At 36.9% G+C, this 12,327-nt stretch overlaps 1 protein-coding gene across 1 annotated transcript; it reads left to right on the top strand.

Moving 5' to 3' along the window:
* The first annotated feature begins 300 nt into the window (after window positions 1-300).
* On the top strand, window positions 301-3,253 carry LOC141633790 (uncharacterized). The gene is made up of 4 exons (XM_074446196.1): window positions 301-378; window positions 2,265-2,375; window positions 2,468-2,868; window positions 3,000-3,253. The coding sequence occupies exons 1-3, from the start codon at window positions 328-330 to the stop codon at window positions 2,693-2,695; spliced, it is 390 nt and encodes a 129-aa protein (XP_074302297.1). The 5' UTR covers window positions 301-327; the 3' UTR covers window positions 2,696-2,868; window positions 3,000-3,253.
* The last annotated feature ends 9,074 nt before the right edge of the window (window positions 3,254-12,327 follow it).

The following is a 12,327-nucleotide window of genomic DNA, read 5'->3' as shown; positions in this document are numbered from 1 at the left end:
ACAAAGGAGGAGCAATTAAATAATAGGCCCAAAGACATGCTAAAAGCAGATTGGAAATACTTGGTTGAGCTCTTGCGAAGTCTTAAATTTCAGGTACTGTTGTATATAATTTTTTTTTACTTGTTGGTTTTTATAAATTTCATTTACTTGTATATATTTTCATTAGTTACACAGGTTAGACAATTCAATTAAAGATGATTATCGAACTTATTTTATATACTTCTAATAGATTATATACATTACTAAATCATCAGGTTAATGTGTCTTAATTTGTTTTTGTTTCAGGAAAAAAGTAACAAAGCTAAGCATAGCAGGTCATTTCAAAAAATGCCTCACTATACTGGGTCCAAAAGTCATGCTCGCTTTAGAGAAGATATTGTAAGTTTGTATTTAAGACACAAAAGGTGTTATTAGTATCACATAACATAATTTATCTCATCAAAGTTGACATCAAAAAAGCATTTGATTCACTCCAATGGGGCTTCATTGACCAAATGCTGAAGATTTATAAGTTTCCTCCTCAGTTTCACAGGTGGATTATGGGATGCCTCACCTCTACTTGGTTTAGCCTTCAATTTAATGGGGACAATGTGAGATTTTTTAAAGGCAATAGTGGTCTAAGACAAGGGGACCCTCTTTCTCCCTTTATCTTTGTTATGAGTATGGAAATTCTCTCCAGAATTCTCAGAGGTATCCATAAAAGAAATCAGGTTTCTTATCATCTAAAGTGTGGGAGACTTGGTTTGAATCACTTGATTTTTGCTGATGATTTGATGATCCTTGTTAGGGGAGACACTCCCTGTGTTGCAGCTGTAACTCACTCTTTGGATTACTTTGCAAAAATTTCAGGATTGCAGGCTAATCCAGAGAAGACCAACATTTATATGGGTTGTGTTAGGGAGGATGTCAAGCAGGAGATTCTGAGGAACACTGGTTATGTGGAGGGGACCTTCCCTTTCAGATACCTAGGTGTACCTCTAAATGAAGGAAAGCTCAATAAATCCATGTTTGCTGACCTGCTCACTAAAGTTCAGCAAGCTCTCCATCATTGGTCAACTAAAACTCTTTCCTATGCTGGAAAAATTAGTCTGCTCAATACAGTGATTTTTGGGATTAAGCAGTTTTGGTGTTCTACTTTGTTGATTCCCAAAGGAGTAATTAAAATGATCATCAAATTCTGTAGGAATTTCTTATGGAATACTGAAGAAGGCACAAAGAAAATGGTAATGAAAAGTTGGGCCACTTGCTATAAACCAGTGCAAGAGGATGGTTTCAATATTAAAGAGATACTGGCATAGAACAAATGTCTGATCTGTAAATGGATTTGGGATATTGATCAGAACTCTGACAGCTCTTGGGCAGCTTGGAACTATCTGTATAACATCAAGACAGATAGCTTCTGGACTATGATTCCTAAAAATTATCATGCTGAGAGTTGGAAGAGTATTCTTAAGGTAAGGGATGATTTACTTCAAAAGCATGGCACTGTAGATGCTGTTAAGGCTATGCTGCAGTCTTGTGTTAAAAAAAGGGAAGCTTTGTTTGTCTTTGGTTTATGACCAGATTAGAGACAAGGAGGAGAAAATGAGATGGGGGAGGATAGTCTGGACACGAGCTCTCTTACCTAAGCATAGTGTCATCATGACACTGGCTTTACAGAGGAAATTAGCTATGGTGGATCAATTGACTAAGAAGGGCATGATCATTATTAACAGATGTGTGATTTGTAAAGCTGCACTTGAAACCCACAAGCATCTATTCTTAAACTGTTCTTACTCTGCAACAATTTGGCTGAAACTTTTGCAGTGGATGCGCATTTTAGGTCGATCAAATCAACTACGTGAGGAAATAGCTTGGATCTCCATCAGGCGAGCTAGGAGACATTGGAAGCACAACTGGTTTTTGGGATGTCTGAGTACCTTGGTGTACAGCTTATGGGAGAAACATAAATGCAGAATTTCAGAGGAGTGGAGCACGAAGTTGAGTACTTGCTACGTCGAGTACAATATATAGTTTGTGTTAGATTATATCATGTATTGGGAAATTGTGATGAACATGAGATGACAAAGTACCTTAACGCTTAGAGTAGCATCTAAGTTATTGGTTATACTCGTAATAAATTGCCACTTTTATTCCCTTTAAGGATGAATATAAGGCTTGCTTTTCTTGCAAAAAAAACATAATTTATCTTTGTGCAATTTGTGTTTTTTTATCTTACATTTAACGAAAAGGACCGTGATTGATTTGTTTGATTGTAATTGCAGAAGCAAAGACAAGGAACTTGTTCTCGAGTTGATGTATTGCTAGAAACTCGTAAAAGGAAATCAAGTAATCCGCTCAATGCTGTTAATTTAGATTATAACCTGACAAAAATTGTAAGGATTTGAATTTTTGTGATCTTTCAATTTTTTTTTTTTTTGAAATGCTCACTATTATATATATTAATTATTTTCAACGATTTATGTAGGAAGAGATAAACAAAAAGAAGAAAGAAAGAGAAGAAGGAATTCATAAAAAGACAGACGACGAAATTCTTATGGAAGTTCTTGGGCCAGAAAAACATGGATATTTGCGTTTTTATGGTCGAGGTAAAAATATTACACAATACTTTGCAGTAAAGCCTTCGCGTATAGATCTTGTTAAGGAAGTTGTAGAAGTTAGACGAACAACTGAAGATGTCATGGAACAAGGCTAAGAATGAAATACAGAAGGCAAGACAAGAAGTAGAAGATATTCGAAAAGAAGCTGAAGCAGCCAAGAAAGAAGCTGAGGCAAAGGTCGATGAAAAGATAACAGCTAATAATGAAATGTGGCAGAAGAAACTCGAGAATTTGTTGAAGTCATATGGGATCGGACCATCTCACTAAGGTTAGTTTAATGTGTTCTTTATCGAGTTAAAAAAAATGCACTCTACCTTTAAATGATATTCATATTGGATAAATCGCAATTTATTTCCAACGATACTTGTATTAATATTTTTTCCATCGTTTTTGTTATAGGTGTTTATGTTGGTTCTCTTTGGAAGTACAAATATGGAGGAAACAAGTCTACCTCGGAAGCATAAACCACTACATTTTTAATTTTATTTATAATTTTTACTGGTTTTAGGTGCACGACCTTGGGTATTAATTTTTTTGTCCATTTTTTTGACATGTATTTTAGAATATTTATGTTTTTAGCGCTTGCTTAGCTCTTTTAAAAGACAAGGATGCTACATTTTACGTAATCAACAATAAGATCTTATTTTCTTTTTACGAGCATATGCGTTATCTACTACTTACTAATGTGTTAGCCACGTAAACTATAAAATTTGTCACGATAATATTTGAGGCTATTAAATTTCAGTCGTAGGAGTATTTTTGTCACGTTATTGTTTCGTGGCTAGTAATGTTTAGCCACGGGAATTTTATTATTCATCCTAGACAATATTTATGGCCAATAATGTTTAGCCACGGGAGTCGTTTTTTCCACGTCACTCTTTCGTGGCTAGTATCTTTTAGCCACGGAAATTTTAATTTTCAGCCACGATCAAATTTGTGGCTGTTAATATTTAGTCACGAGAGTCTCTCTTTTGCCACGTTATTATTTCGTGGCCACTAATATTTAGCCATGGAAATTTTTTAATTTAGCCACAATATTACCTTGTGACTAAAACAATTTTAGCCACGGGAAACTTATTTAGCCACGCAATTTTAGTCACGGGGAATACCGTAGGCAATTGGCTAATTTAAGTCACGTTGCAGTTTTTCCCATCGCTAAATTCTGCCACGGCCACTTGCGTCACGACTGATTTTTCCGTGGCAAAATAATATAGCCACGGGAATTTACCACTTGCGCCACGTATTTAAACGTGACGCAAGTGCTTATTTGTTGTAGTGGCAGCAATGCTAGTAGGAAAGGAACTCCACATAGGAAGCGTGGTAAAGATTATGATACGCTGGTAACTAGGATGAGTCCTTCTTTGATAATTAATTTTATCAACTCGAACCCGTCTGAGAAGTAAATTGAAGCTATTCAAAGCATGGGTTTTGGAGAGTTGTTAAAACTTCAGTCGGAAGAAATCCATGGCCATTTGGCTAGATGGATTGTGGAGTCTTTTAATCCATTCACTTGTTCGTTGATGAATGGGGATTTGACTATCACAGATGAGGATGTCTACCTTGTCACGGGAATTCCTATGGGGCCATTAGATATCAATCCAGTTGGGAGGTATTGTAAAGAAGAGGGTTATTTAGAGGCTGTCCGGAGATTTAAGGAGCAATTTAGTACCACAGATATTACCAAGAAGGTTTTACTAGAGAAGATGATTGACCAGCGGGATGCTGGAGATGATTTCAAGAGGAATTTTCTTGTATATATTGTTTCTATTCTGTTGATGGGGGTAGCTAGTGATTATCCCAGCACTCGTATATTAACCGGCCTGTCCGATCTGTCTGATGTACCTAAATATAATTGGTGCAAGTTTGCACGAGTCATTTCCTGGAAAAAAGGCAGCAGCTAAAGACCCTGGTACGTCCTTTAAGGGACCAATTCATTTTCTGCCTTATCTACTTGGATAGAGTCATTTTCAAGACAAGAACGGTCGTTCGATCTTTCCCTTTATTAGCCAATTGGTCTGACGAACGTATCAGAGAGGGTGAAGATGGAAAAACATGAGGCAAATGGTTTTGGAGAGAGGCGTGTAGAAGACAGATTTGTTTATAAAGCACCCTTGTCTTAAACTGACAAACGGGTTGATGATGCAGTGACGACAAAGGGAAAGGAAAAGGTTGAGGGTGCTGGAGTGACGAAAAAGGGAAAGGGAAAGGTTGAGGATACTGAAGAAGGAGGTCCCGTTGATAAGAAAACAACAGATTGTATCAAGTTTTTAGCGGAGACTGTTGTTACTCTTGCAGACAGTTATGGTGCATTTTCAAAGGCAATCATGCAAGCAAAGTTTGTGGTTCCTGGTATGGAAGCTGTTACCAAAATGTCGACTTTGGCAGATTCGTTATTTGAAGGATTTTCACTTTCGCAACAAAGTAAAGAAGAATCTGAGATGGAAGAAGAGGAGAGGAAGGATGAGGTGAAAGATGACCATGAAATGGAGGAAGAGGAGAAAAACGATAAGGGTAAAGTGGAGGATAAATTTGAGAAGGTCAAGGAGAAAGATGACCATGAAATGGAGGAAGAGGAGAGAAAGGATGAGGATAAAGTTGAGGAGGGGAAGAAGTATGTGGATTATATGGACTCTGATGAGTTTTACAACGATCCCAACATCTTGGCTGATTTAGAGGGGATTCTGAATAGTGCATATAACCGTGTTGGTGAGGCATTTAAAGAACACCAAGTTATGAAGGAAAATATGGACAAGGAACTCATGGAGGGACCATCTTTCAATCTCTTTCACGGTGAGGATGCGTTATATACATCTCAAGAGTTCCGCGAAGCACATAGGTCTGGTGATATGTGTCATATGGATGTTCCCCATGCGAGCACTTCAACTACACCTGTCATTCCATTCCCTCCCCGTGCAACAACGTCAGCTACACCTTCAATCCCATCCCCTCCCCGTGGAAGCAATTCCGCTGCACCTTCTATTCATTCCCCTCCCCGTGCAAGCACATCAGCTGCACCTTCCAATCCATCCCCTGCATCACCAATACTTATCTCGTCACAACTGTCATTGAATGAATCTCCAATTATGCCTTCTTCTCCGATTGTAGAACTGTCCCCAACCGTCCCCTCCCAGACTCGGAAGTGTAAGAGAAAAGTTGAGTTACCTGAGGTTTTTCGTTCACCTTTTTTCATACGAAATGTGAACGTGATGGATGCCTTGAGTCAGTCTGAAAAACTGATGGGTGACTATGCATTTGCTGTTGACTTAGATAAAGGGTATTTATTAGTCTATTAATTTTGCTTTTATTTTTTTCTTATTCGGTATATGTATTATATTTTCTTTCTATAACACTAAGGTTTTATTTTTGTAGCGAGGTTCTGTTCAGCCGTGGCAACAAGATTCTTACACGATATAATATGAAGACCTTGCTATTTGGTGGTAGCGTTAACATCGACGTGATTAATGTGTGGTGTGATTATCTGAATAATGGAAACAGGTTAAGAGATCGTAGATCATTTTCCCGTCTCTTTCTCACTGAAACAACTGATGTAAGTTTGATATTTAAATTTTGTTGGTCTAAGTTATCAACTTGTACCTTTTTATTCTCTAATACGGGTCACCTAATTAAAACAACAGATAGCCTCATTGGATATTAACTATAGAGACGTGAAATTGGTAAGTTGTTCAATATTTTAAAAGTTTTCATTATACATAATTAAATAATATACAAATCCAACTAATCATTGTTTGACAGGTTTTTTTCCCTGTTGTTGCACCCAACCTACTTCTTCATTGTTTTGATATTGATCATAACTTGTATGAAGTTATACACCCGTGTGATCCAGGTTGTGTAGATTTTAATGTCAATGTTCAATATGTGGTATGTTTTCACACCGTTTAGCAATAAGTATGTTAAATGTCTGATTTAATTCTTATATAACGAACTTATTTGCTTGGCATTGTCTTCATCTAATGTAAGAAAAAACAGATTAAGTGCAAAGCTTTCTTCCATGATTCCAAAGCTGCATGCTACATATTTTGTAGTAGCCAAAGAGTATGTTCCGAATAAAAGTTTCTCTGTCGAGTGTGATACTGGAATTTACATGATGCGACATATGGAGACGTAAAATGGGAATACGTGTCGGTATACTTTAAAGCTGCTCAAGGACGTAAGTCTCCATTATTTAAGTCAAATTTTTAGTTGGTGTTTCTATATTTCCTGACGCCAGAAGCCATCAACATGCATGTATTAGCTTTGTTCTTTCATGAATCAGCCTTGTATGTGTATTAGATATGTAGATATGTGTATTAGATATGTAGGTTCTGCTGTTGATTTCACTTTATATTATTGGTCAGAGAACTGATGTGAAGCGTTACATTGTGAGGGTTTGCAATGAAATTTTGACTTGGAAAGACAACATCGTGAAAGATCAAGTGACGTCTAAAGCAAAGGCTTACAAGAATGGTTGTGAGATTCGGTAATCAGAAATCTTTTACCAACAATGCTTCTCATTACTATATGATTACTCCTGGTTTATTAAAAGTGTGCTATAGTTATGTAATTGTTCTGTGTTTTTCCTTTTTCTCCCCAGGAATGAAGTTCCACGAGACTTGCTCTATACAGATGAACACTTGATGAATTTTATTAGGACAAATGTGGCAAATAAGGAGTAAGTTATCACTGACCATATAGCATCTTTTTGAGTTGTTTTTGTTCACTTTGTTGTTCTGTGTGCATCTAATTACAATATGTGCATTATTAGTGACATTGTTGTAGACACTCCATGGCTGCAACTAACCCAAGAAGGAATGTCGACTTTGTTAGAAGGAAAATGGCTAATGGATATGGTAATTGACCTTGTTGGTCTTCGTTTAACACTTGAAAGACCAAATCTTGTGTACTTTCTGACAATAATCAAGGTATTCATATTCATCCTTAGTACCCGCTAATGTTTCTACTTGGAATTACCAACATTTTTCACAAATTTTCTCAACTTTTAGGATGTTGTCGCTAAAAACAGTTTTCAAAGTCAGTACATTAAGCATTAAAGATTTACTTGCCCAAAAGTCTAACCAAAGCTAAACTGGTAATTATCCCGTCACTTTTTTATTTTATTATATCGACGGAATTTACTACTTGCCCAAGAAAGAACTTAATTAATTATCCTGTCTAACCTGTTTGTATATTATCCCGTCAAACTGGTAATTATCCCGTCACGTTTTCATTTCCCTATGTGCGTTTTTGCAGGCTTTCTTCCCTTACTGTGTCGACCGTGAACATTGGTTTGCTTGCGTGTCTGACTTTGTTAAAAAGACCAACTTTATACTTAACTCAAGCTTGCCTAGGCGTCCTGACACAAGATGTAAATTTTTAGTTGAAACGGTATGATTATATCCGTATGCCTTAGGGGTTTGTTACCTCAAGTTTGTGTTGGTTTTCCTTCGCTTTTATATTATTGTGTTTTTCTTTTTTTGGTTTTTGTTTTTTGTAGTTATTTTCTGCTTTGGGGATTATTGCAAGAGACTTTCCAGGATACAAAAAGCTGTTGCAGATAAACAATTTTCCGTTTGTGATTGTGGATGTGCCTCGACAAAAGAATGGATACCTTACATGTTTAAATTATACTCTACTCGTTTTAATATTTTTGATGGGATACACACCATTTTAAAGCGTTTAACAAATTTCCTTATTTCAAAAGTTATTCTTGCGGAGTCTATTTGCTGAAGTTTCTAGAAAACTTAAGTTGCCAATCATTATAGTCCGATCAGACTTGTTACGAGGTAATGATGTCTAAACCAAGTTATATTAGTCAAATATTATTCGGCATATTTTATTGCAACACTTTCAATATTGTTGTCAAATATATATGCAGAATTTGGATGAATATGGTGAGAGTTTGATTGTAGATCTTATCAGATGGGAGGAAAACAAGAGAACGGTAATAACAATATCTTCCGAATGCTTTATCTAATTTTGTTTCTATTATTTCCCAATCTTTTAACTGCAAGACTTTCAATATTGATGTCAAGTGACTTTAAACGTAACAATATTTCCCTACCTTTTTTTTTGTAGGATTATAACTAGGTGTTATTTTTGGATGAATATGGTGAGAGTTTGTGTGCTTAGCAAACGGGAGTGGCAGAGAACCTTCTCAATGTCTTTTGTTGATTCTTTGATTTGGGCAGGCATTAGTTTGTAGGTGGAGTAAATTTGTAGGTTGCATATGTGTAGGTACTCCAAGTAACTTTTACGTGTATGAAAGATCCTTCTACATGCATGAGAAGGCGTTGTATGTGTATGAAATACCTTTCTACGTACATGCAATTTGTCGACTTTCGGGTCCGCTTAATGAGACTTGAGCGTGCCTAAGAAGGCGTTATATGTGTATGGAATAGCCTTTTTTAACGTGTGGGGCACAATTATGTCACTTGATTATGGCCTTTTTTAATGATACTTGTAATGAGAATTACCCCATTTGTCAGGGTGTTGTCGTTTTAAATTCCCAAAGTAACTTGCATATTTACATGCATGAGAAGGCGTTATATGTGTATGGAACAGCCTTCTTGACACGTCCGTCGCGTACCTATCAAAAATAACCAACTGGCTCTAACTAAAATAGCTAGGGAAGTCGGGTCGAATCCACAGAGAGGTAGGAATTTGTCAGCTAAATCTAAGTTCGTCAAGGTAACCAAATTGGGGGTTTATAAATGTGATTTTCTAAACTAAGAGAATAAAGCGAAGAGAATAAAAGGGAGGAAAAAAACAGATAGAGAAGAACAGCTAAGACAAACGGTTCACCATAATCATCCGGTCAAGTAATCTAAGTCTCGGGTCAATGCAAATACGGTCAAAGGGGTAGCGAACGTCACCTTTCGGTCCTTAATTCACCCTAAAGTGTAAACAGCTTAACTTTCGCCCTCACTGCAATACCCTATTGTTCGCTACTAGTCTCGCTCTTTCCCACCTTTCGGTCCAGGTCAAGGATCACTAGGAATTAAAGGTCTAATTGCGTCGACTCAATTAGAAAGATACATTTAATTGTAGCATTTAACCAACAAGGACTATACTAGCATTAACCAAATAAATCGATTACTATTCCCTCATGATTATGGATCCCCTATAGTCTTAGCATAAGAAAATTAGCTACTCATAACCATCGAATTAACAATAGTAATAATTAGATAATTAAAACTAGACATAATGATGAAACTAGTACGGATTCAATTAAAGCAATTATAATAATAACTGGAAGAGGGAAAGAATTAAAACAATAAATAAGGTTAAGAATAAGAGTAGAATGATAATACCAATCGCAAAATACAAATCCGAGTAGTAAAGTGTAAAGGAAGAGTAAATCCAAAGAACAGTCACAAGAACTAGAGTAAAATGAACGTGAGACCCGAAGAGAGGAGTAACGTAGTTCACTCCTTCAGTCTTATACTAAAAATCCATCCTAAAACCTAATCTATGGACTAATTACAAAAGCCCATAATATGATTAGGCGGAAAAAAAGGCTGTAGAAGGGTAAACCACTCGATCGAGTGAAAATATACCACTCGATCGAGTGACTATGCGTCCACCCAGTCGATCGAGTAGAAATAAACTACTCGATCGAGCTCTTCTTGCTAAAGCTCCTCGATTGACTCCTTAAACTGGTCGATCGACCAGTCTTGAGTATATAAAGCATTCGATCGAGTGGTAAACTACTCGATCGAGCTATATAGGCATGCTAGGCTTTGAAACGCCTTCCGAAACCAGCTCACGCGTCTTCCAAGTGTTAGATTTCCAAGCTCCAGCTCCTCATTCTCCATAAACGCATGCAAATGGGACGGATTAGGTTCGATTTAGCTTCTCTTCGGTCAATTCCTGCAAATTACAATAAACGGACCAAAGTAGAATATTCGGGGGTATTTGTAGCCAGATGCTACATAAAAAGTACAGAAATGCGTGTAAAAATGAGGTGAAAACCTTATATAAAAGACACGCATCAAATCTTCCCAAACCAAACCTTTGCTTGTCCCCAAGCAAATATGAATGCAACTAAGGGTGAACAATGAAACGGGACCAACGCATCAGCTACAAATCATCCACTAGAACCAGTTTAATTTAATAACATGACAAAGTGGCAATGAGAACTGCAAACGAGTTAAATTAATGTTTCAAACTTACTGAACCGTCGACCTTGCAAGACTCAAAAGATATCGGACTCTCACGGGTCGCTCGTCACTCAAAATCAGGCACAAGGTGAGTATATATGTGAAAGATAGGAAGAATTAAGACACTCACCTAACTCGACCTATAAGAACATGCGTGCAGTTAACATGAATAAAGTCTCTACAACCGTACATATGCATTCCAACCATACTAATGACCAAGACACATGCCGAGGACTTACATTTGGGTAAGTGAGGTAATGGGTAAGAAGGGGCTAAAATGAATTTGGATATGTGGGGTTAATAGCCAGGCTAGCAACAACGGATCCAAATATAAACTGCATCCCAACTTCGTACTCAAAACAGTAAGATGAAACGGTGCAAAAATTTATGCACTAACTCACAAAACACCAAAAAAAATCGTCAACTCCCCATAAAATATAGATAAGACATGGGAGTGTGAATCATTATACAATTCTCATTTTTTTTTTCTCATATATGATTTTTCTTTCTTTTCTTTTTCTTCTTTCCCTTCTCTTTTTTTTCCGTTTCATTTTCTTTTTTCATCAATTCAACATTTTTTCTTCTTTCTTTCTTTCCCTTCAATTCTTCCACCATCTTCTGAAATCAGATGAAATAACCATATTGCAATAAAACATTCCAAGAACTACTCGTTACTAGCTCAGCTAGGGTAGGAAGTATTATAAAAAGTAGTTGATAGGACAAAAAGGCAATTTGGCTATGTGAGGTTCATGGGTAGAATGAAATAAAGGGGACTGTCTCTCCTAACATGTGTCACCATCCACAGACCGAATGCATACAGGTATTAAGAAGACTAGACTCATGCTTATGCAATTTTATGTTACATGTCTTAAAGAGAGTACTACTCACATCCTAAATGAAACCGGTCATGAATGTCACCAGTTTAAAAAGCTCTAACCTCAGAGTGTAATGTAGCTTGCCGACATAATGAATCAAGTCTATTCGTTCAGATAAGAAAGAAACAAAAACTCGTAGATTATGCACATAATCATGCCAACTGAATGTCAAGAATATGCCAGGCTCAAGTAAGGATTCAAAGTATCGTCAATGTTCAAATGTTCCGACTCAATGAAAAATTTTTTGATTTATTGGAATTTTTCGAATTTTTTTTTTCGAATTTTTATGATTTTTGAATTAACTAAAACAACAATGCATGCAAAAATAATTAAACGTGCAATCGAAAATGCAGGAAAACATGCAGACAGACATAGATATGGATGCATACCTCCCCAAACCAAACCGTACAATGCCCTCATTGTACCAAAAATAGGTAAAGAGATGCAAACTGAAAGGAAAAGGAGAAGTGGAGTCGGAAAACTTACAAAACGTCATAAAGAGGGACCTCCCCAAACCGACCATGAACATGGGAGGTCAAAGAAAGTCAAGCAGTAGCTCCATAGACGTAAAAACAGCAGCTGGGAGTCAAAACTACTCGATCGAGCTCTTGGAACAGCTCGATCGAGTGAACTGGTGCATTGGAAGGACTCGATCGAGTAGAAAACCACTCGATCGAGTAGGCATGATTTTGGTTC

Source organism: Silene latifolia, chromosome Y (genome assembly GCF_048544455.1).
Source record: "Silene latifolia isolate original U9 population chromosome Y, ASM4854445v1, whole genome shotgun sequence".
Lineage (NCBI taxonomy): Eukaryota > Viridiplantae > Streptophyta > Magnoliopsida > Caryophyllales > Caryophyllaceae > Silene > Silene latifolia.
Note: the sequence above shows the minus strand (reverse complement) of the source record. Positions and strands in the feature narration are given on the sequence as shown.